This window comes from Patagioenas fasciata, chromosome 7 (genome assembly GCF_037038585.1).
Source record: "Patagioenas fasciata isolate bPatFas1 chromosome 7, bPatFas1.hap1, whole genome shotgun sequence".
NCBI classification, from domain to species: Eukaryota; Metazoa; Chordata; class Aves; order Columbiformes; family Columbidae; genus Patagioenas; species Patagioenas fasciata.
Genome location: NC_092526.1, coordinates 612,302 through 637,769, shown reverse-complemented (window position 1 = coordinate 637,769; position 25,468 = coordinate 612,302). Strand labels below are relative to the sequence as shown.

Here is a 25,468-nt window from a genome sequence, read left to right as displayed (position 1 = left end):
GAGAAACTGCAGAAGCCGCTGTTATTACTGACAGACAGCAACGCACATCAGACAAACAGAAGGACCAAAACAATTGAAATATTTCATATCAGGGATTATTCACTTTTTAATTTTCTCTAAAGGCAAATAAGGCTGTAGAAACTCCTGTTACTAGTGACTTCGGTTCTCAACTCCTGACAGTATAAAAGCACCCGACCTCCCGACTGGTGAAACACCACCTGCGAGCAAACCAGGCCTGGCGGAGTTCTGCACAGGTACCTGTCTGTTCCTAAGAGACCGATACAGCCACACCTGGAATGGTATATTCATTTTCAAGCAATCGTTACTTGCAAGATGTTGAAAACTGGAAAAGAGGTTTTAAAAGCCAGGGAGGGAACCAGCTGTTGGGTGAACAAGGAACTGGCTGGATGGTCCCATCCAGAGGGTCGTGGTCAATGGATGGACAAGTGGTGTCTGTATGGAACCAGTGCTGTTTGATGTACGTTGTGCACAGGATTCCTTTTGCTTACTGCAGAACACTAGAAAGGTTTGTAAATACTTGCACTCTCAACACTGCTCTGTACCGTGACTGCTCCTGGTCCAAGGATACAAAAACAGTCAAGTCTATCAGTTCACACAGCAACTGAAGAGGAATGTGGATTTTCAGCCATTAGGTTAAAATCACAACATAAGGCAGTGAGAACCGATGAACTGTCACATCAGGCCTGACTTTGAGACATTCTGTGAATGTCCATTGTAAGTAGGTGGGAATGGCTGCTAATTCAGGTATTTGAACAGAACTATCCCAAAGTTCTACTATTTTTCTTGGGAGGGCACAAAAATAAGCCTCACACAGGAAAAATAAATTGCTTCTCTCTCAAATGTACTGTGTAGCAAACAAATGAAACCAAAGTACAAAAATTACAAGAAATATTTATCAGGTATTTTCTCCAATTTTTCTTTTCAAATAGAATCAAAGACATTGCCCTGTCAACAATTAACAACAAAGCTCGAAAGACAAATACTGAAAAAATTCTAGAAGAGAAATAAAAAACTATGGCACTGAATCAGCAAGAAAATTCTGTACCTACTTACATTAAAAAAATACAGTTTAAAACAAATAAAATTAGACTTTACTGCAACTACAATCCAAGTTAAACAGACCCATTGACCTCATTACTTAATGGAAGCCCAACATGAACCGTTCTCGTTGCAAAAAGCACCGGCAGCCCTGTCATTCCCCCACCCCTAGCGAGGTCCCCATCAGGCCCCTCGGCTCCGGCCCGCGTCACCTTTGCTATGCAGGCGGGACAGAACCAGTCCCCGTCCGGAATGGTGCTGATCCTGGGCCGGTGGCAGTAGGTGTGACAGCCCTTGTCACAGCCGTCACAAAGGAGCAGCAGCTCCTCGTTATCTCCCTTCCGACAAATTTGGCAGTACTGGAATACATGAGAAATGGCTTTAATTCAGGTGTAAAAATTTGAAACACAGAAATGGTATCTAAATTACCCTTCCCCTCCAAACACACTAATCCACTCTCAAAATTGTTCTCCTTCCATTTCACCACAAGCAGCGTCTACTAATGATCACATTTGTAAAAGATTACATGTAGAATGTGAGGAACTCATCTGCAGGCCACATTTGGGAACACATTGCAAAAGCAATTCATTAAAAGAAAGATGTCATACAGCGCACAAAAGTATGGACAGTTCTTGTATTTCATTAGTGTCCATGAAAAGTAAAGGTATTCTATGTGCCCATCGAAATCAGTTGGCCCACACATACCATCTCAGGAGCCTTCTCTTCATTTATGCCCATACTGCATAGATAAGTTACTATTTCATATAAATAACCTGTATTTTATGATAGGATTTTCAAGTAATAATTAGTAAGGATCTTATCCAAAGGCCACCATGAACAAATTCAGTAGGGAAAACCAAACGACCCTAGCACTTCCTAAATTCACACTCACCTAAAAGTACCTATCGCATTATCGATTTTCTAACTCACACGGTGTGATTCTGATACTCTCCTAGATCTGCACTTCTTTTTCAGGAACTTCAAGATCTCCACATGTTTTTACCAAATACTTACTATTTCATTAAATGTATAGAACATTTCAATTAAACTGAGAACAATACTATATATTTTTTCTGGATAATAAATTACTACACCTTGAAACATTCAAATGCCTTTTCAGGTGCTTCTACTAAATTAACACACTTTTTGCTCTAAAGATACAGCTTTAACCATACAACCACACAAACTTAAAGGTACAGCCTTACACTATAGTTTTATTAAAATCATCCTTTAATTGTCCAGCTCTAATTAGAATCTGTATAGGACTGGTGGACATGAAAACACGAGGGAAAACACCGCTAATGGAAGAGTCACTTTTGCCACCCACTACATAGCGCTGGCCATCCTAACTCCATCATCACCATCACCGTTGCTGCAGCAGCCGTTTTCAGAAGTTCGAGGGTCGAAGGTCGGTGCAATTTTGACACCCATTTTTCATGCCTGCTCTGCACAGGCAGTTCACACAGATTGACTTGTTAGCTGTACAAGGGAACACGTATTTCTGCCCACTTTGCACGCTCAGCTGTGAGAAGAGTGCATGGCAGCATCTCCGCTTTCTGACAATGGCGTCCTTAACTGGGAGACGTGATGCTGAACCTCCATAAAGCTTATGTCAGAGGTGGCATCACAAATACTTCATCAGAGAGCGTATCTTACATCAGATGGAGCCAGAAATTACTCTTTCTAACCAAAATGCTAACAATAAAGAGTAATTATCATCTTCAAGCAACCAGTTACGTTTCAGGGGCTTTTTATCTCAGAAAGTTCAGGATGTTGAATGTGGCAAGAAAGGAACAATCTTTTCCATTAGGTTTACATGTATCTGTACATATGTAACCATACTAAGTTTTACACACAGTAGTAAGAAATGCATTATTAACCATGGTATCTCAAAACGTCTGAAGTGGGAAAACAGGATATAGCAAAATAGTTTAGTTACAGTATTTAAAAATCCCGCAGTACTTACAACTTTCATAATGGACTTTTCCCAGGCGATGGCTTTCTGCAGCTGCTGGATGCAGAGCGCCAGCTGCGCGGCGCTGCGCGCTTCCGACAGCGCCCTCCTCCACACGCGCAGCCCCGGCGCCAGGTCCTCCTCGGCTCTGCGATGAAACACAGAGAATTCAGTACGTCACCTCCCTTTTGCTGACGTTTAGATGTGGAACAATCATCATCACATTGAAAGCCAAGCAATGACAAAACGTACACAGCCAATAAGTATAAGGTTTAAGCAACTAAATTTCATGTAGTGCACAGACTGTGGCTACGTGCCTCAAAGCTTAGTCACAACCAGTTAAATGTAAGATAACTTTGCAGGATTATCAAACGGAACAAAAAATATCTTTACAAAGCACCATGCAGAACAGCATGATCCATATGGATCACAGACATACAAGAAAGTACATAGATAACAGGCAATAAGAAAATAGGCTCCAATTAGCAAAGAAGCACAATAATTTTTCAAGTTAATCTCAATAACCTACCCGTCACCATCACCACTAACGGATGGTGCAGGAGCAGGGACAGTAACTGTGCCCACATTATCCAGTTTGATCTGAATGGTGGTACTTAAGGGGCTCTTCAGATACCTTCGCTCTATGTTCCGCTCCAAGTCAGCCAGCCTGGTGACAGCTATATCTAGAGGGTTGTCACTCCTCCGCTCTAGAGAGCTGGCACTGCCTTCTCCGCCTCCAGCACAATCGCCATCGTGCTTCTTGTGCAATCTAGTAATTGACTTATGCTCGTGATATACCAAGTCGTCTCTCTCTGACGCAGGCTCAGGACACAGCCAACCCTATGTCAATAGAAAGGTTTGTGCATTTATTGGTTGCTGTTCACTTAGTGTGGAAACAGACGAACTGCTTTATGGAATCAAACTAAGTAACTGAAGTGCTCTTTCCAGTAGATCTTGGTTACTTGTAATCCATCTGTAGAGACAGTTTCCAAAATATCCAGAGAACTAAAATAATTAATCAAAAAATACAAGCATTACCAGACTTTCTGAAGGGACCTTTCTGCAACAGTCTGCATTCTTATCTCCTTTTGAAGTACCTACTTCATTGGTCGAAACATCTCAATAGGTCTGTCTGTCCAACAGGCTCAGGAGACAGTATCAATCGGTCACACAGAAATAACATCCACCTCTAAACCTAGATCCCAAATATTACATCTGTACTACAACCAAACATACGCAATTTGACGTCCCTACACCCACCTCGGAAAAATCCCAAACTGTCATGGGAGCCATTGAATTCTTAACCTTTCACACTCACATCATCCCATGTTCCCCATGACTCTGCAACACCCAAGCAAAGCACTATGATGTACTTGTAGACGCTTCTGAAAGCATCAACAGCGACAATCACCCAGCCAGGCACAACTGTGGCAAAACCCACTACAATTAAGCAGGGTATATGCAACAGAACGTATGCATTTGTGGAAGGTTAACAAAACACGCATGGAACCGCACACTGCGCAAGAACACCCTCCAGGAACTGCCGTTCTGAGCATCCTCAGCTGAAGACTTAACTGCAATAGTGTTTCAAACACATATATCCATTACGCTCCCACACAGATTTATCTGCAGACAATCAGAGATGGAATAAGAGGGCACTTACCAACAGCAAAAAGACTGCTACCATCTGCTTTAAATTCTTACCAATTAAAGAGACATTTTACTAAAAGTGGGTTTTACCTTAACTTGTAAACTAGCTGATGCAACTCTCCTCTCTAGGTCTTCCACCTGCTGAAGAATGGCAAGATCCACCTCCATTGCTTGTTCTTCTACTGACCAGTTTTCCACAACATCTCGAGTTACCTGGTTATCTTCATTTTCATTGATATCAATAATTGCAACTGTATTTGAGAATCACATTTTAATTATTTTAATTAGTATCATAGCTTCTCTGAGTAAATTCAAGCTGATTTACCCGAGTAAATTCAAGCTGATTTACAAGAGGAACGAGGGGCTGAGCCAGAGTGACACAGGGCGGGAAAAGCTTAACGGTTACCCGCCCTTACGGCACTAGAGCCACTTGTATTGAATGGGATTTCTCCAACCCTCTGATTTTCCAGAACAAGGCTGGTGAAAAAGCAACTACAGACAAGAAAACCTTTACCTTTTTTCTCCTTTTCTTGCTCTGTATCTGAACACATCTCAAAGAGCTCTATGCCAGCCATCTTATGCCCCCACATCATGTGTAACATAAATATCGGTTACATACCATCCTTGTTTTTTATGCAAGCCAGAGTGATATAATCCATGTGTTTCTGTATTTGCTTTTGTAAGGCCTTTTCTCTTATTCCCCTGAGATGCAGCACTTTAAGCAAAGATTTTAGGTCCTCCGGATCAGTAATCCTCCACCACCCGTACTGCATTTCTACATCGGGACAAGCACAGAAACACATTGCGGGCGTTTTTTACGTGACCACACACAATCAGATTACAGAAGTCAGCTAGCCAAATTCTACAGGCAAATGATAAAAACAAAAATTGTAACATTGTAGTGGGACTGCAAAAATGATCCTTCGCACAGCTCTATCTCATTGCTGCATTCCACTTACCTTCTGGTATAGGTTTTGGGTGGGGATAATCCACCGGCTTGGCTACTTCCACCGCTGCAGAGGGGGCGGGGGCTGTCTTCTCGCTCTGCAGCACTGGTGATTCGCTTTTACTCGCAGGAGCACCAGATGCCAAGAACGAGTTCCCGTTCACTTCTGACAACGCCAGCCCTGGCCCAAGGGCAGGTAAGGGAGATGAAAATGGAACGTTCGAAGCGAGAACTCCTGTAGGCCATCCGCAAAACTGAAGTCCCATTATAGGCAGGCCAGTCTTCATCTGCTACACAGAACAAATTGTTAACACAACTACCATCAGTAATTATCACCAAGAAACCTGAATTATGATTAGGATGCTGTTTGTCAAGCAATAAACAAAACATAAATGAGGCTTTTACTCGGTACTTTGATTAGTTTAAGACAAACTAACATAACACTAACACATAAGACTCCCTATTAGGGCCCTGTTAATGCTTAAAAAATAATAGCTTTTAAAGGGAGGTTGTGGTATGTCGCATTTCTGAAAACTAGTTTTTACTCATTCATTTGGTGGCCAACCTCCTAAAAGCCTAATTGAATTATCAAAATACACATACAAAATAGCATACATTGGCTTACCTAATTTTACCTATCTTCAACATTTTATCAAAAACCTTCTAGTATTACATAACTTATATAATGTGGAACTAGTTATTAACATTATAGAAAAAGAAAGATATGATAAGAGTTCCGTGAAATAATTGACCCAACCAGAAATTCTGCCCCAACAAGCACAGCCGCCCCGAGCGTTCGGGACCTCCCCGGCTCACCTGCAGCGGGGACAGCGCGAAGGGGCCCAGCGGCACCGGGCTCTGCGCAGGGGCCGGGCCCAGGTGAGGGGACGGGACAGGCGACGGCGACTTCGACGGGGGCTGCGACGGCGGAGTCAGCGCCGCTGCGGTGGCGGGCGCATCCACGTGGGTCACCGACAGGTCATCACAGGGTGTTCTCGGCAAGAGGCTGAACCACTGCCTGCTCTTCTCAGTCAGAGTCTTCAACAACTGATCGTTTGGAACTAGCGGAGAACTGTAAAACTTTCCCGGCCCGCTGGCACTCGGGCCGAAAGGGCTGCAGGAGTCGGGCTTCTCCGCGCTGCCCTGTGCCGCGGCGGGCGGGAGGCCGCACGGAGCGGGCCGGGAGCTGCCCGGGCACACCCCGGCGCAGCCGTTCGCCGCGCTGCCGTTCGCCTTCGCGGCCGCCGCCTCCGACTCGGGCGGCATTTTCGCTACCTCTAACAGTTTGCTTAGTTTCGAAAACGACCCAGGCTTTTGTAAAAATAAATTAGTGTTGTCCTTCTCTTTCAGATCTTCCTTTTGCTCACAGTGAGTTGTATTTGAACAGTGTAATTTTTCTTCTGTCTCAAATTCTTCTTCTTTGATGTGCATGCTTTCTACTTTTTTTAACTTCTCTTTTTCTTTTGCAATTTCTTCTAGGCCTAGAAGTGTACAAGGAATACAGATGAAATATAACAGACCAACTAATTTAGACCATTATTATCATCACAGTTAAATAAACAGTTCCTTCATTTTGGCTCAACGCGTGCGAGATCACAACGTCCTTTTTCACCTTACAGAACACTTGGCACAAGGAAATGGGCTTCAAGGCACCCACGGATTTAAACCCTGCTAAATACCTGGAGGAAAATCTCCACGTAGTTAATGCAGCTATAGTATCCTCCCTTACCATGCACGTACGTTTGAAGTCGTTTGCTGCTGTGAAGTCTGAAAAGGAAGAATTTTTGGTAGCCTTCTTTTTGCAAGACTCTCCACGCTTTACTGAAAACCTCCTCTGTTTGCATCAAGAAGGTAAAATGTTTACAGCCTTAAAGCTTATGTTTACAGAAGACCATTTCATTAAACTCACAGCCAACTACAAAAAGGACCAAAATTCCTGTTGTGAAATCAGATATTGCCCTGGTATTGAAACACAACATTAAATACTTCACCTCTTCCAATAAAAATCACGACCAACTCTGACTGTGAGACTCCTCAGGAGGCCCCAGCCGGGCCCCGGGGACCCTGCGCTCACCCAGCAGACGTGACCGGGCACCTGAGGCACAAGGAGCAGGGGCTGTTTGCCAACGCCAGCTTCCTCAGACCTGGGTGTGAAAAAACCTCCCGGGAAAAGGAAGAACTTGTTTCTGTTTTCTTTGCTCTCTTAGTCGTTCTTAACCATTTCTCCTCCGCCCTATTTCTGATGTGTCAGCTTACACTGACAGTCCTGAAAGTTGAGGGTGGAATGGAAAAACATCAGGACAAAGGGAAGTAGGCAGAAAATCCTACATTCCAACTTCTTAAGTTATTTCATCAGATACTGCAATCACAAAGAAGCCAAGGTCCTGCTTGTGGTTCATGGCCTGACCATCCACTGAAGTTTACTTGCTCGTTCTGGAAAATCATCATTTTTGCAAAGATAATTCATTAAATAAAAGAATATCCCCTCCCAATAAAACCTAAAAATTTGTCCACAGTTATGGCATACGTCAAGACATCCACAACTTGAGTTCAGCACAGGAACCGAGACGACGGCAGGAGAGGGAAGGACAAGTATTTCTGAACGGACCGATCATCCCACAGTTCACATCCCCTAACTCCTGTGTCTAGAGAAAGGAATCAGGAAGGGATAAACTGCGGAATTTACTCAGAACGGGGCAAAGCAAGAGCTGAGGGGAAGAGGGAGCAGTTGAGAACTTTAGAACACGTCCATTTTGCTATTCAGGGATATTAAACTTCCATTAAGACAATATATTAAAAACCATGGGTTGGCCCCACAGCTCTCGGCCAAAAACTTCCATGTGTGTGTTTGCCTGACTGTCTGAAGACAGGGAGGTGTTTTTCACTGATTGCCACTGAATTTCCAAAGTATCTGGGGATTCACCTGGTGAACAGGGTGAATGCGAGCAGTGCAGCGCGGGCAGTTCACCTTCTGCATCCAGCTACTCGCGCAGAACGGTTCCCGAGGCACGGCACAAAACAGCGCGGAACGGGACACACGGGAAATGCTTCCCGTTTTAGAAAGAGAACTTCCAGACCAAGATTAGACCCAGGAAATGTTCTACAGCCGATTTTGGGGGCCAAAATAGGGCTCCGCTTTCATACGGCACGCGACAGCTGTTTTATGTAAATATCGCTCTAGAATGACGCGGCTCTCATGAGATCACGCGATTCTAATGGGGATCAGAGATTATTTTTTATTTTGGGGGGAAAATTGTGAGAGTAATGGGGTTTAACTTCATTAGAATGACAAAGGATTTCTCTGTGACCAAAATGAAGGCTGATGTTTCAAAATTCTCATATCCACAAAAAGGACAGACTAATATATGCTTTCTACATCTATCCAATTTGAAGTGTGTGTAAAATTCAACCACAGTTAGTATACAGCTGTCACAACCACAAAATGACATCTTAATTTTAGCAAAAATTACTTCAGCACTTGCTGGATTGGAAGAAAGATCAGCTGGTAAAATACAGAGACTAAATCACACTGTTGATTAGAAAACGCAGTACTTCACACTGTGTGAAACTCATTTTCATGGTTTTGAAGACACATATCAAACCCTTGAGCACAGAACAGCCTGTAATTCTGCACAAAATGTAACAACTGAAGATCAAAATAGGGGTTTTGGCATTCTGTGGTCATCATGGTTTTCATATACGGAGTTTACTACCCAGGGAAATGTGACACTTCATAAAGAGCCAAAAAATATCCCACGTGGACAAATACGAAAAAGCAAAACATATAGAACTACACCAACTGAAAACTTGAAAACGTTAACCCTCATTTGAAAGCTATTACGGTGAAGCCTCAAGACCTTGCTGTACAACGTTCCAGCCCCCAGCCGAGGGCAGGACGCCCGGCGTGACACTGGGACGCCGCGCCCCCTACGCCGGGACGCCGCGTCCCCTACGCCGTGCCGCCGTGCCCCCTACGCCGGGACGCCGCGCCCCCTACGCCGGGACGCCGTGCCGCCGTGCCCCCTACCTTCGCCGCTTTCCATGCCCTCCACAAAAACGCCACCACACTGGGGCAGGATCCAGTACCGGCGCCTGTACCGATCTTGACCAAACATCATGGAACGCAAGCAGTGCGACGCTTCAAATAACTTCTTCCTGTACTGGCTCTGTTGCTGTTTGAAAAAAAGGAAAGTGTAATTCAACAAGGGAACAACTGTGTTAGAACAGAAAACATCTCCTGGCTGTCAGACTGCAGAACAGGTCTGGGATCACCCGAGGAGGCTCCAGAGATCCCGTGCGTGTGATGTGACACTCCGCTCACCACCGCTGCCTCCGCGACTTCACTTACAGAGCTCCCTTTAAAACTATCAATTCAATCCCTTCCTGGTTCAGCTTAAGCTTATCAGTCTTCCGTTCAAAAAACCCACATTTCGCGATGGCAGGTCCTGTCTTTTTAACGCTGACTGTCAGAGGAAATCGGACCCAAGATTTCATTGCACAAGAGCAGCTCAAACCCAGCAGTCACGCAGTAACAGCACAGGTGAGCAGAGCACTGACGGTACTGCAGCTCCCGATGGGACACTCGTGAGATATTTTAACTGCTTCGTAAAAGACTGAGAACAATACTGCCTGCAAATAAATTCCTTATTCAAACACAAACAGCACTCTGAGGGGGCCAACAAGAGTTCAGTACATTTACTCAATTCTTGCTCTGCTGAACTGACACTGCTGAAGTCAGGTGTAATTCTGGACTGCTCACTTATCGCAATTTGGAGCATGAGAGAAACCAAGAGATAAAGTCTTAAATGATGAATTTTCAAATACGAAGAACAAAAACATGGGCCATGAATACACCTATCTAAAGTATTCTTTCCTGTTTATGTTTCTCTGTCTGTTCCATTGTTTCTTCATTCACAATCCGAAGCAGAGTCCTCAGTACCGCCTGGAACACAGCTGCAGCAACCAGGCAGCTGCAGGAGTGAATGAGAACTGCCACCATTTGTATAATGGAAAATTCCTTGCTTCTCCTACACAAAATTTATCATCACTTTCTAAGATCAACCAACAGAAGCATATCATTTAGGTCTGGATAAGAATGATATTACTTTTTATTCTGAGATGTGCAAATATATTGTCACCAGCTTTCCAACCATCTTTTGAGTCATATCCACTCAGGGCCACCAGACTAAACTCACAATTCAGGTGTCATCACCAGCAGCATCTTCCATATTTTCACGAAACAAAGGCTGATCCTTATTTCAATTGATATTAAGTTGGAGCGCTGAAGATGATGGTGAACATTTTAACTCATGGCATCCAATGATCAAATTTGTAGTATAACAAACAACCTCTCACCTTTGTCAGTTTTTCAATCTGCTTCTCTAGTTCATCAACACTTGCTGTCTGGTCCCCATCATCCTACAACCACCAAACACACTGTCAGGCTGTAGTTATTTCAGGATAAAATCATACTACCACATCTTATTAATATTACAGTAAAAAGATGTAACAGAAAATATGAGGCAAATTCTAAGGGTAAAAAAGGTTCCAATTTTGTGCTTGTTTAATATATTTGGCTAGGAACAATGTAGCTGGAAAAAGATATATCTTGAATCTTTCCAAGCCATCCCAGATGCACACGAAGGAGAAAGCTTGTGGCCAAATGTCTGCTGAAAACACTCTTTTACTGGAAGAAATAATTCAGTTTGTGCACGAACACGACTATGGAATTTAATCTTAGTTTTCTATGAAGCCTTTTGGATATTCAAATTCATTTCTAGGCGTTCTTCACGTGTGCAATAATAACAGAATCTGCCAAAATCTTATCAGTCTTTGTTCAGTGCATACTTGCATTTTATTTCAATATCTACAAGAAACTGTAGAGCCCCTTTAAAGCACAAGTGCTGCAAAGGTTCCTGTATTAATCCTGCTGATTTCTGAGAGGAATGCACCCATGATTAAACTATGGTTCCCTTCCTGACACCCTTTAAAAGTGAGAGTCATTTCCACAAAGAGACTTCTAATGTAGTTCAGGAAAGTCTTGAATACAAGCAAATCCTAGGAGTTCCCAGTCACCTGCACCGTTAGATACTGGTCGTATTTCTTGGCTCTGTGTTTTGATAACTAATAAACGACCTTCATTCTCCTCCAAGAGAAAACTACAGCTACGCTCATTTGCTAACAAAGCTTCTGTTCTCTGGATCTGGTACAATCTTTCATAATTTCAGAGAAATTAGGAATAAGTCAGAACGAGTAAGCAGAAAAACCCCACACCATAGTACAACAGTTATTAAAAAATACTCTGGAAAAGAAACTTATTACAAAAATTTTAAAATACTGGAGGTAAGTTACTCTTCCTTCATTTTACTGTGAGAGTTTGGGAAAAGAGTGCCCTATTGCAGAGAAACAGAAGGAAAACAAGTTTTAACTTCTAAGTTAGTCAAGTTCCACTATACTGCAAAGCCCTCACCTCATCCTCGCAAACTTCCGCCTTCTTTCCTTTTTTATCTTCTTTGTCCTCTTCATCCTCATCATCCTCATCGGCCTGGTCATCGCTGTCGTCGTCGTCGTCGTCGTCATCGTCGCTGTCCCCCTTCCTGCGGCGCTTGCGGCCCGGGGCGGGCGCCTCCAGCGCGTGCTGCTCCTCGCCGCCGCCCGCCGCGTCCCTCCTGCCCGTTTTCTTGGCGTGGATGATCCTCAGCCTGCAAACACAACCAGGGAGAAACCATGGGGCGCCACGCAGCGCTCACACGCACCTTTCCTCCCACGTGACTGGAAGCGAAGCGGACGTTTTAGATTCAGCTTAGCTCTTCTGTTCTAATATGATGCTTACTTGCTCAATATTTAGTGCCATTAGTCAAGAAGAAAAATTCAGGTTGTAAAGCCCCTTAAGCCTCTTACTCAGTTATGAACAGAACTTCTGTTTCTCCCAGGTGAATTTTATTGAGCAACAGTTCAGCAGAAATGAAACGCAAGAGGGACTTTGAAAAGTCAGGAAAAACAACTAGAAGAAAGAACCGTTTCGACTTCTTCGTCTTCTGTTTTATGCATTTAAGAATACAATCATAAAATACCTGTGTCTGAGGTGGGAGAAAAGGGCAAAAATCTTTACTTGGAAGTGTGATATTATTTACATTTGCGTGGCAACAGCAAGGTTTTAGCTCCATTTCAGATTTGTATGCATTTTTAATTGATTACGTATTATTTGACTCCAGTTCTTCTGCTGATCTTTTTATTCTAGGACATGCTGTGTTTTCTGAGAAATCTCAGCTACCTAAACTATCAGGAGATTACTCAATCAAACTCTCATTTTTCCTTTTATGAAAGAAAAGGGAAACTTACATACCAGTAATTATGGTTGTAGTAGACCTTCTTCTTCTACAAAACCCTATAAGACAAGATTCCACACAGCAACAATTACAGTTCCAGCCTAGCAGGGAGCTGGCAGGCAAACATGCTGAATCACAGGAGGTATCAAGAGCCAGGCCTAACCAGTCACTTACAACGCAGACCGAAAATGCAACTGACTTAGAAGAGATTCACAAACGGGTAGAAAAGACAGAGATTTTCGTAAGAGATGACTGGAAGAAGGTAGGATGGGAGAAGTAGAACGGTAACGACAAACACAATTACCAGTACGTAATTCTTCCTTGCCGTACTTCTCTCTCTTCCCATCCTACAAAACAAGATTCCATACAGCAAGTGGCTACAGGTCTGGAGTGCTGCACGAGAACCGGCTCTGGGCACAGGACGCGCGTGTGGGCCTTCGAAAGCGCGGCTCAGCAAAGCCCGGACTGCACAGCACAGGAACACGGAGCTGGCACTGGGAGCAGCGCTTTAAAAGGACCATGAGCGATATGTCATCAAGGGACCTTCTGTCTGCTCAAGAACAGTCAGGCTCTGGTTTGGTTTGGGGGGGTGGTCTTGTTTTGTTTGTGTAGTGGGTTGGTCTGGGGTTCTCTTTGGCTTGGTGATTTATTGCCTTTTTATTGCTGCAGCGGTGAATCAACTGGAGAATTTAGACAGTTTTATACTTTTATCTTTCCAATATAAACGGATTTTTTGCTACTTTAGTCATTTTTTTTTTTGATAGAAAATACTTGTCGAGCTTTCTGGTGAATTTGGAAGCGAGTAACATTTTCAGGTCTGGTGCAAAAAGCCTTCATCTCCCTGAGCATCAATCCTACTCCAGAGTGCCACCAAATCGAGTTTGTTAGGAAAAAATCCTTTTTTATAAGAACGACTTCAAACTATCAAATCCTGTTCATCCGGACTGGAAATTCGGCCTGCACACAGGAATGAACCGTCAGACAAAGCCACCAGCCAACGACTGGACTGACTGCTGCATGGCCGGACGCTTCCAGAGGCAAGACTGAGACCACCGTGAAGACCATTCAGCAATAAGGCTGGCAGGCTGAGTTCAACAACCAGCAGACACCTCTCTCACACAATCTAAGAGAAGGAGCCCAAAAGTCTCCTTTTGGTGAAAGCAAAACCAGAGATCTCCCGCGGTCAAGCACTGGCAGAGGCCTGCATGACACGACCACTCAGAGGGATGGAAATGGAGCAGGGATGCTCTTTCGGTAGCACCGCAAGCACGAGTCTGCACCCCAGGGAGCGCGGAGGAAGAAACCAGCGAGAACAAAGCTTTGCAATGCTCAGGTATCTCGAGAGATAGCGCAAGCTTCCCGCTGCTCCCCACACACGTGGCTCAGCAAGGGAAGAAAACCTTCGCCCAGAAAGCCCTTTCGTCTTCCTCGCTCTCAGGTGCGCGCCGAACAACTCCTGCAGCTGCTGAGGGAATTACGAAGCCTGCTGGCCGGCAGAAGGAGGGGGCGGCCCATCCCATAATCAGACATGTCACTTAAGCCTGCTCTAATCTAATCTGTAATTTTTACTAGACCACAGAAGGAAAATCCACCTTTTGACGTAATTCTCATGCCTTCCTCATAACTTTGCACCTAAATATTAAGGAGTAGCAAGGCAAGGAAATTCTAAACATCACACTTCTAACATACTTCAGCTTGGGTCTCAAAAGATGGAAGTTTCCCGCATCAGCACCACCAGTCCCGCTCAAACACAGGCTGCATCCCTGCCCTCTCGTGCCTTTGTCGCCGTCACTGGAGCTGAGACGGCCTCCCTGAAGTAAGTGAACTCGCGGGAGCACGCCGACACACGCGCGTGTTGGAAACAACACCGTGACAAACCTTGTTCCGCAGTATTCCAAGTCTCGTAAAGAAACAGATATTACCTGATCCTTCAGGTGATTTATGTCATTTTTATTCCCTTTTCTGTTGACCAAGCTACAAAAGACATGCCAGGGAGAAGACATTTAATGGAGAAAGAGATACTGAGATTCTGATTATCCGGTTGAAAAACAGCTGAATCATCTTCAGGCGAGAGAGTCTCCCGACTGCAGCTGCTGCACAGAAAGCACAGAGAAGAATCGACTGCGTAAGCCAGGCGCCTTTACAACAGTGGTGGTTAGCGTCCAGATTCACATCTAAACGTGACAGAGAAGGAATCAGATGCAACCTCTCACTGACAGTCAGCCCAGCAGAAACAGTCCAGGCACCTTACAATTCACTTTCCAACCATAAATATTATACGTATAATGGAATTTTGTTCAACATCCTTCAGAGGGCATTACAAAAATAAAGCATCCCTATGGGCTTTTATACAATGATTCCCTTTTCCAACCCAGGATTTTAATATTGACTTTTATATCTTACAGGTTTCATATCATTTTTTCGGCCCTCCACCCCACTCCCCCAACACCCAGTTGAGGTGATCTCATAAAAAGTGAGAACGTAAGCACAAAAAACCACTTAGTGAAGACACGCGGTACAAGTAGTCCCTTTTCTCATCCCAGCCGCACGTAGTCAAGGCAGTCTTGACACAGTGCTGTGAAGATTTACCACGGCAAACACTGGTGAACCAGGCTGAGATTAAATAAACTCACCCCTCAGCATCGCTATTGTAGCACTACGTGCTTCCCAGGCACAATGGGCTTGTGGCGAGTGTCACATACAGCTCTGTGTGCACAGGAAGAGTACACGTCCACCGATCACACTGCGGGCAGCCAAGAAACCAGATATTCCTATGCAAAACGGGGGCTGGGATGCTTAAAAACCAGACTGAGCTTTGAAATGGATGGGGAAGACAACATGTGTAAGAATGAAGTCTGGAGCAGAGAGAGAGATCAAACAGCAAACTGAAATGGACACATTTCTGCTCAGAGAAGCCCCAGAACACTTGTAAGAGTTTATGAAAAATGCCAACTGATATAGTAAAGAAGAATACGCAGTTTAAAATTGATCAAAAAAGGCTCTTCTAAAAAGAGAGAAAAAAAGGGAGAGATGAAGCAAGTCCAGAGAATTCAAAGAAGTGGAAGAACAAGGTTTCTGAGCACTTGCGTGCTACTTATGCTGAAAAATAGGGACAGCGCTATTGGAACCTGAACTCCACATGAGGGGAAAACACGAGCAACAGCAATGACTGTAGAGGGGCCGGAGACCGCAGGGTACTATGTGCACTATGTGGAAGGGAAGAGAAGAAAGATCGCGAGCAAAAGGAAGGATCCTACATCTACCAGTACTTACAGTTTGATGGAGGGAGAAAAAGAGTAAGCAGCCCCAAGGAGACAAGGACAGAAAGGGCCCCATTCCACTAACGGGCACTTGGCTACATCAGAACTCCAGTAACGCTTTTTAAACTATCTCCCATAGGAGGGGTACAGATGAAGACAGGAAAAGGCATTTGGATTGTCCTAAAAGATAAAATATGTTAACCCTGTGCAGACTGGGATCTGCAGTATTAGTAGGTAATTGCTTTTTACTGGTCTAATTTTTTCATCTGCCTCCCTCGTTGTCCTTCTTTACTTCTTTCCTTCTTCCTTCTGAGATAAATTAAAGGGAAAAAAGGGAGACACATCATTAGAAACACAGGTACCTTGAGCAAGGACGAAGAAAGGATTCACCACTCCTAGCAAGAGATAAAGATGACTAAGAAAAGAAAGAAAGTAGAGTCTGGCTATGTATTTTACCCCCTGTGATTCATGAACTTTATGCCTTCAAGCTTCCTGGTAGTTGGAGCCATTACGCTTGCTGTATGGAATTTTGTCTTGTAGAATGGGAGAACAGTTGATATGAAACTGAAAACCCTTTAAAAGTTCCAATTTTACCTTAAATAAAAATATTAAAAATATCTCAAAGTTTGCATTCTACATACGATCCCTAGCTATAGGGAACAACGCAACACTGACAGATGGGAAACACTAAGATAACATCATACAAATTAGCAAAATTCTATTGGTAATTGTTGTATGAAAATCATGTCTTCTTAAGCCACCTTTCAAAATGAACACTGGTAATTATGGTAGGTCCAGATAGACTTTGATAATGTCAATGGCAATTTGACAGCTCCTGTAACACTTCAATTAAAAAAAAAATACTTGTTTGCAAAGCATACAAAAATGGCCTTGACTGTGTTCCAGTTCTGAGGGACACCAATCCTCCGAACCTCACGCACCTTCAACAGACTGCAGAAGACTGGTGCTGCACCATTCTAAATCCACAAACGGCTTTAGTAAGCAGGTCAGTTACTGATTTCTTGGTAAACCTGTCATTTTATCAGCTAAATTTGTCCTTAGAACCAATTGTCTATATAGCAACACATCAGAATAAATGCAAAAAAGCAATATATTGTAATAGTTAAGGAAACAAAACTTACTTCCGAAGTTTGCCTTCAACCATCCATTTATCTCTCCTTAAGTTTGACATATAGTCAATGTTTTTATCAATTTCACTGTCAAAGACAAAATAATGCATTAACTGTGAACTTACATGATTTTTCTGACAGATATTTACATACAGATACTTTGCCTCCAAAAATTATCTCAGAGAAATGTTTGCAATTCAAAACAACCAGTGCTAAAGCCACGGAACCCCGGCACGAGGAGCCCCGTCGCAGCACCCTGCTGTCCTGCTGTCCTGCTGTCCTGCTGCCCCTCGGTCAGGCTGCCGCTGTTTACAGTATTGCGGGAGCTTGCTTTCCACAAGAACCACGGCGTTCCAAGAACGTCACACTCCCCAGAGCCCTAACTCAACGCCGAGCTGCCAAATGTATCAGCCACCAGCGCCAGCCCCGCGCTGGACACAGACTCGTCGCTGGTGCGTCTGTGGTGTTCCCACGGGGAGCCGCGGGACCCACCGCTAACTTCTGCTCTTCGCTGCAGAAACTGCACAACCAAAGTGCTTCGGTACAGTGGCCACGTAAGCCCACTTTGAAAACAGCCCAGCCCCAATAGTTCAGCAGGTTAGAGTTGTTTCTGTGATGCAGATAGAGAACTCAAGTTCTGAATGATCATTTCTACAAATATGACTTAAGAGTTGGTCACCTGCTATAGCATAACGTTTGAAAACAAACCTAGAGACCAAACATGGAAACGTTCTACTCTCCCATCATATCACAAGTACACAAAGGTAAGAGGCAGTAAGGTAACCAATTTCAGCTTTCATGACAGGTATATCAAGAATTCTCCTGTAACAGAACACAGTGTATACAGTATTTCTGAACTATAACACTTTTATACTTGTATTTTTACACACCTGTTTGGGAAAAGTCCTTACCTTACTACGCTCTTGCTGCACGCTAACTCGTTGACAAGAAAAGCAAGTACTGATGCTTTCTGAGCTGGAGTGTGTGCCTGGAAAGCTTTTGTCTTCAAGCTCTCCGTGAGCTCCGTCTGCCCACAGTGAGCCTCCATGAAGATCTGCAGAATCTCAGACACGTTGTCTCGATTGATGCCAACATTCAGCAAGTGTTCCCCAAGAATAGTTTTAGCCTAAAAAGAATAAAGACATTCTGATCAATCACATTTTAAAATATTATTTCCATCTGCAGGCTATATTATTGTCTATAAAATAATGAAGTGGGTTTGGTTTCATTTTTACGTAAGGACTTTCATCAGGATTCTTCTTTAAAACTATTCAAATGTAAATATTGAACAGAGTAGCAAATTAGAATGTCTTCACCTCTAAGTTTTTAAGAGCAGAGATAATATTCATGAAATCAGCTAAATGAAAAAGACAGGGTCCAACTAGAACTTGGTGAATATTGTTCTGAACAACCATGCTCTGTTGCAGTTCTAGAATAGAAAAGGGGTATTTTGGCTTGAAAAATAATGATATAAGAAAGAGAATCATGAATGAATCAGTTTTGATGAAGTGACGTACAGAGCAGACTTTGGAGAAAGAAATGGCAACATTCACTGAGTATAACACAGGGTAAGAATGAAAGGAGGAGGAAACAAGAGTGAAATGACATGTGGCAGTGCCTCAGTGCTGTACACAAGGTTCGAGTGAAAACGCAGGAGGCTGTGGAAGCTTCCCAGAAATATAACCCTTCTGGAAAACTGGAAGGCTGACAGGGCACAGAAAGTCTTGGAATGACATGAGAAGAGTGAGACTGAAGAGTTAGGAAGGAGAATGGAAATCCAAACCAGAGAGGTGTCAAAGGCACGTTAAGAAAAATGCATCCATAAATATGGGGTGTTTACTATGGGTTTTTGTTTACCTTGTATCCTGTAACGAGTCCTGGATCACAGACAGCTGCAGAGACGAGCTTTACCAGTAAGTCCTGTACTTCTCCCATGCCGTCCCCCACGTTCAGCAAACCCTCCTGAAGGACGCTCAGGGAAGGGACATCCACGTTCACATCAAAGCCAAGAACTTTGCCAAAGTTCCGCAGGAACTGCACTACCATGAGACAGTCCGAGAAGGTGCTGCCACCAAGAACGAGGCCTGGGATGCGAGGCAGCTCGGGCAGCGGCTGGAAAGCAAAGCAAAGCAATGAAAGATTCAGGAGAGTATTTCAAAGAACGCTCTCATGATACTAGCTAGGGAAAGTTGCAGATGTTTCCATGTGGCCTACAGCATGGCAATGCTAGAAGGTAAAGGCTGTAGGGAAGCTGACCCCTCATCCCATCCAGTACATTTAAACCTGAAGTACAATTACCTTTTCACATGTTATAGGAGGCAGGAGATTGATAAATACCTTTTGGCCAGGAGACACTCTCAGGCCGTATTCTGAGCCAAAATACTACAGGAGGTGGTGTAAAAATATTTGGGAGACATAGGGAGGGGAACTCTCAGGAAGAGAGCGGCTGGAACCTGAGGTGGGCGAGTCCTGAAGGACAACTACTAAGAACGCAGAAGGCTGGGAGAGTCGTGTTCCTGAGTCACAGTTGCGCTATGAGAAAAGCTCTATCTAGCACCTGTGTACTGAAACATGATACATATTCCTGCTGCCAAAGTAACTCAGAGTAATCGCAGTTTTTGAAGCAAACATGCAAGTGCTTTTTGGGAAGCAGGCCACTTCTAAACAAAACGCTTTTAATTAACTAAAGATATGCTACTTCAGTGTTCACAGTGTCTTGAATCTGTACGTATTTCAAATAGTCATCTAATTATCTAGACCAAAGCTTGAATGCTTTGGGAGTGGCTGCAAGAAAAAAGTCATTGCCACAACAGCAAAACACAGAAACAAGAAGCAAGAGAGTAAGTTTTGGCTATTATGAGTACCTTCTGGTCTGCTAAGCACATGTCTTCATTAGGCTTCTTTAGCTCCTTTGCCATTTCTAATTCCAATCTTCGCTGTTCCAGTTTACGTTCTTTATTTAATCGTTTTTCATCGCGTTTCTCTTGTTTTAACCGTTCTTTTTCCTTAAATAGAATTTAAAAGGCAGAAAATAAACCCCACGTACTTTACTTACAATGGAACAATCTAAGAATCTGAGAAGCACTACTTATGCAATCTTAGTAATTACCAACGCCATGAAGGAACCTGTATTCAAGCAAAGGGAAGGGGGAAGCTACAGAAACAGAACAAAAACATCGAATTTGTGAGCAAATCTAAGATTCTGCTTTTCCCCTCCTGTCCACCCAGAGACAGACGTTGAGTACGTTTACAGCGTGGAGCGCTATTTCAGAACGATGGCCGAGGGGAAGCACGGTGAGAAGCGCCCCAGGCGCAGAGCTGCTCGCGCGCCCAGCGGCTGCTGCGCGGCTGTGCAGGCCCCTCCGTACCCGCGACGGCGAGGGCTGTGCGAGGGGCACGCTGCTGGTTCACGGCTTCCTCCCTTCACCAGCATTAGTCGTGTACGGAAAGCCACACTAAAGCACCAACTTTAAGACACAAAATACCCCTGGCTTGTTTCCTTACATGGGATGCTGTTCGCCACTGCAGGGAGAAAATTAGCGTGGCCAAAGCTCACTTAGAGTTCAAGCTGGATTGTGCTGTGGAGGACAACAAAAGGGGTTGTTCAAATATGCTAACAGCAAAAGGAGGATCAGAGATAACGCTGGCTTGTCACTGGATGAGGTCAGTCACCTCACACACGGGAACGCAGAGGAAAGCAGAGACGTTTAACGCCTTCTGTGCCTCTGTGTTTAACACTGATGCCGGGCCCTGGGACTCCGGAGCCCTGTGCTGGGAAACCACGCCTGGGAGGCAAAGAACTCCGGCCAGCTCTGAACACGGCTGGGCCTTGCTGCTCCGGCTGCACCACGCGGCCAAGCACGCGAAAGACGCTGCTCTTGTCCAGACCACCGCACAGCGACACCGTGACGCCCCCAGACCCGCAGAGGCTGGTACTCACTTCTGCTTTCTTACGTGCTTCCATGGCCTTCATAAGCATCATGTGTTGCCTTCTCCTTTCTCGTTCCTATTGAAGCAGGTAAGATTAGAACAAAACTAATCCACATTTCCAAATCAGTAAAGAAGCTGAGTAACAAATTTAGCATTAATAGACAAGTCACAGTAAATACTAAATATAGGACAAGAATGGCCAAGTCTGTGCATGTTTTAGTTCAGGTTTAGAAAGCAAATACAAGAACAATCAAAAGCAAAAAGGTAAAGGAATGAACATGGAGACAGTGTAAAAAAGAAGCATACAGATTTACTTATGGGCAGTTGTGATGCTCCTTCATAAGCTGGCAGAACAAAAAGCATAATGGTTGGCTGGAACAGGTCAGTTACCTTACATCTGCTATCACAGAACTTGTAATTTACTTCTTCAATAGCCAATTTGGCAGAAATTTTCAACTGGTCATTTTCAGACATCGCAAATATTCACATTTTTGTAACCAAGCAACAAATTCATGATGAATTTTCTCAGCTCTAGATCAGTTTTAATCAAGCTAGTGGTGGCGCATATACATACGCAACAACACCTGCGTTTACTGATGCCTGTCCCTCAATAAATTATGTCGCTAACTTCGAATGCATGGAGGAGCTGCATTCTAGAGCATTACGTATGGGATTGTTGCCTTAAAAGCTGTAGAGTAAATTTTGGCCCCAGAAAAGGCTACGAGAATTTCATCATCTAATCCAGTGAGGCCAGGACCACATTCAGTGTTTCACTCTACACTTGTGACGTTACATGTTTAGGACTGACCTGCAGCTAATTTCCTCAGTACCTTACAAACCTACAAAAGACATCATCCTGATTTCTAAAAGAGGTTAATTCAAATTGTATTTAAAATGTCTGGATTCATTCCCAGTGAATGGGACAAGGCTTGCAAAAATTATCTAAGTGATTACCTAATAATTTTGCATTAATTATTCCCAGATTTTATACAGTAGCCCAGTTTCTATGGGGACATCAGTAACATAGACTTCTGGTTAAAAAGCTCGTGTGTTCATCGACACGTTCAATTTATACACATGTTCAAAACATGCCTTTTTTCCTGAAGAGACAAGACAAGCAGATGTATGCAATGCACTGTGCTGTAAAGCCATGCAGCAGTATGTAATATGACAGCAGCCAGTGCTACATTTTATGCATTGCTATGACAACCATATCACAACCAAATCACAATGCGGTGTTAGATGTACAAAAATAAACATACCCATACCATATCTAGTCTATGCCTCTCCAACTCCTGGTAGAAAGAGTTGGCACAACATTATGAAACAGAAATCACAAAGTCATAAAACCACTTTATAATCCCCCAAAAGACCCCAATACCAAAGCAAAGCAACAAATCATAAGGTGAAAGAAAATTTGTGCAGGAATCAAACCCAGAATTTTAAAAGGGCATATCTGAAAGGACCCCCCGCCCCACACAGCGCAACGGCAGCTGACAACTGGCACCCTGCCTGCTGGGCCAGCTGAAGGTCACCAACCTGGTGCTTCAGCAGAACAGCTTGCTGCCTTCGCATCTCCTTCTCCTTAAACAGAACAGCAAAAACGTCGTTAAGACATCCATCAGCATTTACTGAGCCATTTACTTACATTTTTGCCACACTAAACAGCACACCTGAATCAAATTCTTACTTCCTTGCCCACCATAAACGGACAACAGAGAAGTACAGGTGGTACACATGACAGCCAGTCTACTGAGCTGGGAGTTCTGTGTTAAAATACACCCAGAATGCTACAGCAGCGACAGGAGGAAACAGAGACTGCACTTTCCAACATTTGTAAGAGTGGCTACAGCAGCCTAGAAAAGACTACACTTGCTGAGAAGCAAAGGGGTTTCTGCTGAACTGTGCTTAAAAGAACATTGTGAATTATGTTCTTGCACGAGGTTTTCACGTTATACAAACCAAGCGTCGTACGACCAAAACTCATGGTAATGGCACACAAAAAATTACTGTCTCTATATTCATGTGTGTGTATACGAATGTAGGTATGTTTGTGTTTGCGTATGTCACACATACACAGGCTTCTCTGTTTATGCTCCATGTATTTATATAAACATATGTACACGTTATTCATATGCCCTATTTACAATTTCATTATCAATGAATATTCTTCCAAATGTACTGCCTTTATACATGAACATATATTATGCACAATAACACAGTTCTTGTTTCGGAGCTCCTCTAAACTAACCTTTATTCGCTTTTCGGCCTCCAATAATTTGGCATTTGCTGCTTCTTCCTTCTTTTTCTTTTTTGCCTGTGCATGCAAAACAGGTCACACAACAGCACCGTCACACCTTGAAAACAATCTGACTAGAAATCAAGTTACATGCCTTTAAACGTTCAAAACATCATCACATATTGTGTACATTGCAACAGATGTCTTCCCCAAAGCAGCTTTCATAACCAATTCACAATTCATTTCCTTTTTAAAAATTAAGCCAGAATTTCAAGTCCCACTCAAAATTGCTTCACCTGGCTATTATAATTAAGACAGTAAGTATACAGAGAAACAATAACATATAAATGGTAAAGAGATTACCATTAATTTTTCCAAGAATGGAGCCCTGAAAACCAGCTACCCCTGCTATTATACTAGAAACCAGGATAGTACATCCGTATATTCTAGCACATAGGAAACCTCAGTACTTCAAACCACTGCACTTCATAAAGAGCAGAGCATGATGCGGCTTTAACATCCTTTTATTGCAAACTCGTTTTCTCACAAAGGAATAGTTACGCTGTTAATTTTAGCAAATATAAAACCATTCGTGTGGAGAGTTGGGACACCGAGTGAACACGGCAGGACTGGGGATGCAGTAATACGGACTTTTTAAGAAGAATATTGTAAGACCTGGTTTTGAACTGGCTCTGGAAGGCCAGCTTGTTAGAGCTGTTAGGTTTAGTTGCACACCTAGCGGCATGTGTGACTGTGAAAACACAACACTCTTTAAAATGGCAACACAAAAATGGTATTTGAGCCACTATTTTTACCTCTAAAATTTGCTGAGCTCGAAGTTCTTTCTCCATTCTGATTTGCTGGATTCGCTTGATTTTTTCCTACATGGGGAAGAAAGTAATTTCTTTTTAAAAACCTTGAGAAAATAATATTACTTTTATATTTGTTAAAACGACCAAGTCTATACATGTATCCTTCTTGTTACCGCGTCTCACACCCATCACAGTCGACAGCTCCCATACAACAGCGCCTGTTCAGAACTCGCTAACATCAGACGACGCCTGGCGCGTCCCCGAGGGAACCACCGCTCCGTCACACACAGCTGCTCGTGGTGAAGTGGCCACAGGATTTTTTAACAGCTTTAAGGGAGCAGATGTGTTTCATTTCTGAACTGTGCAGTAACTTTCATGCAGAACAGAATGAATATAAAAAACCTACCATGCAAATATACTTTTGGTTGCCAATTATTCCTTTTTACAAAGTTTCAGATTCCAGACATACATAACTTTTCACTAATTTGTTAAAATAAAAAAAAAATCAAAAGCCTCTTTCTGTAATAGCTTCGTTTGGTAAAGTTCCTATGGGCTCCCTTTTATCGGACATATTTGCTCTGCCAGTATTTAACAATACTTGTACATTTAACAACACGTATAAATTCACTGGCGTACTGAGATCCGGCCCCTGGCACACACCTAAACCCACTGAGAGCCAGAGGCGCTGAAGAAGTTAATTATGCTAGTCCAGTATTTACATGAACAAATATAACATTGCCTTCACTGAACCAGGTAAAGGCAGAGCACATCACTGCACTTTTGGAGTAGTCTTCTCAATTTCTTACTGCTATTGACAAGCAATTACGTACGTTGGGTGGTTTAAATCAAGACAGACAAAACTGCGACGTCCCGACAACATGAACAACAGCTGTAGAGTTTAGCATGCTAAATAATACACACCCTCTGCTCTTTAAACCTAGATTTTAAACATTCACTTTGGAATCCACATACTTAATAATTTACTAAATAATTAAAATACCCTAATACAATAATTTGAAACAAAGTTAAACAGCTTACTTAGCAACCACAAAGCTTACCTGCTGCTTCATTATCTTTATCTGCTCCTTTTGCTTTCGCTTTTCTTCAGCTGCCATAATAGCTAACAAACCAAAGGAAACAATAAATTAATATCAGCAGAA

The 25,468-nt window shown here is 43.3% G+C and overlaps 1 protein-coding gene across 20 annotated transcripts in view; it reads right to left on the bottom strand.

The window, feature by feature from the left end:
- Window positions 1-25,468, bottom strand: part of BAZ2B (bromodomain adjacent to zinc finger domain 2B) — a 97,729-nt gene that overhangs the window by 3,820 nt on the left and 68,441 nt on the right. For 6 of the 20 annotated variants that reach the window (XM_065841553.2, XM_065841552.2, XM_065841561.2 and 3 more), the window contains 20 exons: window positions 25,367-25,428; window positions 24,312-24,377; window positions 23,509-23,574; window positions 22,797-22,841; window positions 22,520-22,552; window positions 21,268-21,333; window positions 20,192-20,332; window positions 19,185-19,439; window positions 18,239-18,453; window positions 17,340-17,414; window positions 12,079-12,310; window positions 10,965-11,027; window positions 9,637-9,781; window positions 6,426-7,090; window positions 5,623-5,899; window positions 5,283-5,438; window positions 4,754-4,914; window positions 3,543-3,853; window positions 3,026-3,161; window positions 1,272-1,418 (listed from right to left, as the gene is read on the bottom strand). In XM_065841553.2, the coding sequence (XP_065697625.1) occupies window positions 1,272-1,418; window positions 3,026-3,161; window positions 3,543-3,853; window positions 4,754-4,914; window positions 5,283-5,438; window positions 5,623-5,899; window positions 6,426-7,090; window positions 9,637-9,781; window positions 10,965-11,027; window positions 12,079-12,310; window positions 17,340-17,414; window positions 18,239-18,453; window positions 19,185-19,439; window positions 20,192-20,332; window positions 21,268-21,333; window positions 22,520-22,552; window positions 22,797-22,841; window positions 23,509-23,574; window positions 24,312-24,377; window positions 25,367-25,428 (3,317 nt within the window). The remainder of the gene's footprint in view (window positions 1-1,271; window positions 1,419-3,025; window positions 3,162-3,542; window positions 3,854-4,753; window positions 4,915-5,282; window positions 5,439-5,622; window positions 5,900-6,425; window positions 7,091-9,636; window positions 9,782-10,964; window positions 11,028-12,078; window positions 12,311-17,339; window positions 17,415-18,238; window positions 18,454-19,184; window positions 19,440-20,191; window positions 20,333-21,267; window positions 21,334-22,519; window positions 22,553-22,796; window positions 22,842-23,508; window positions 23,575-24,311; window positions 24,378-25,366; window positions 25,429-25,468) is intronic. The other 14 variants (XM_065841556.2, XM_065841563.2, XM_065841557.2 and 11 more) reach the window with 10 other exon arrangements.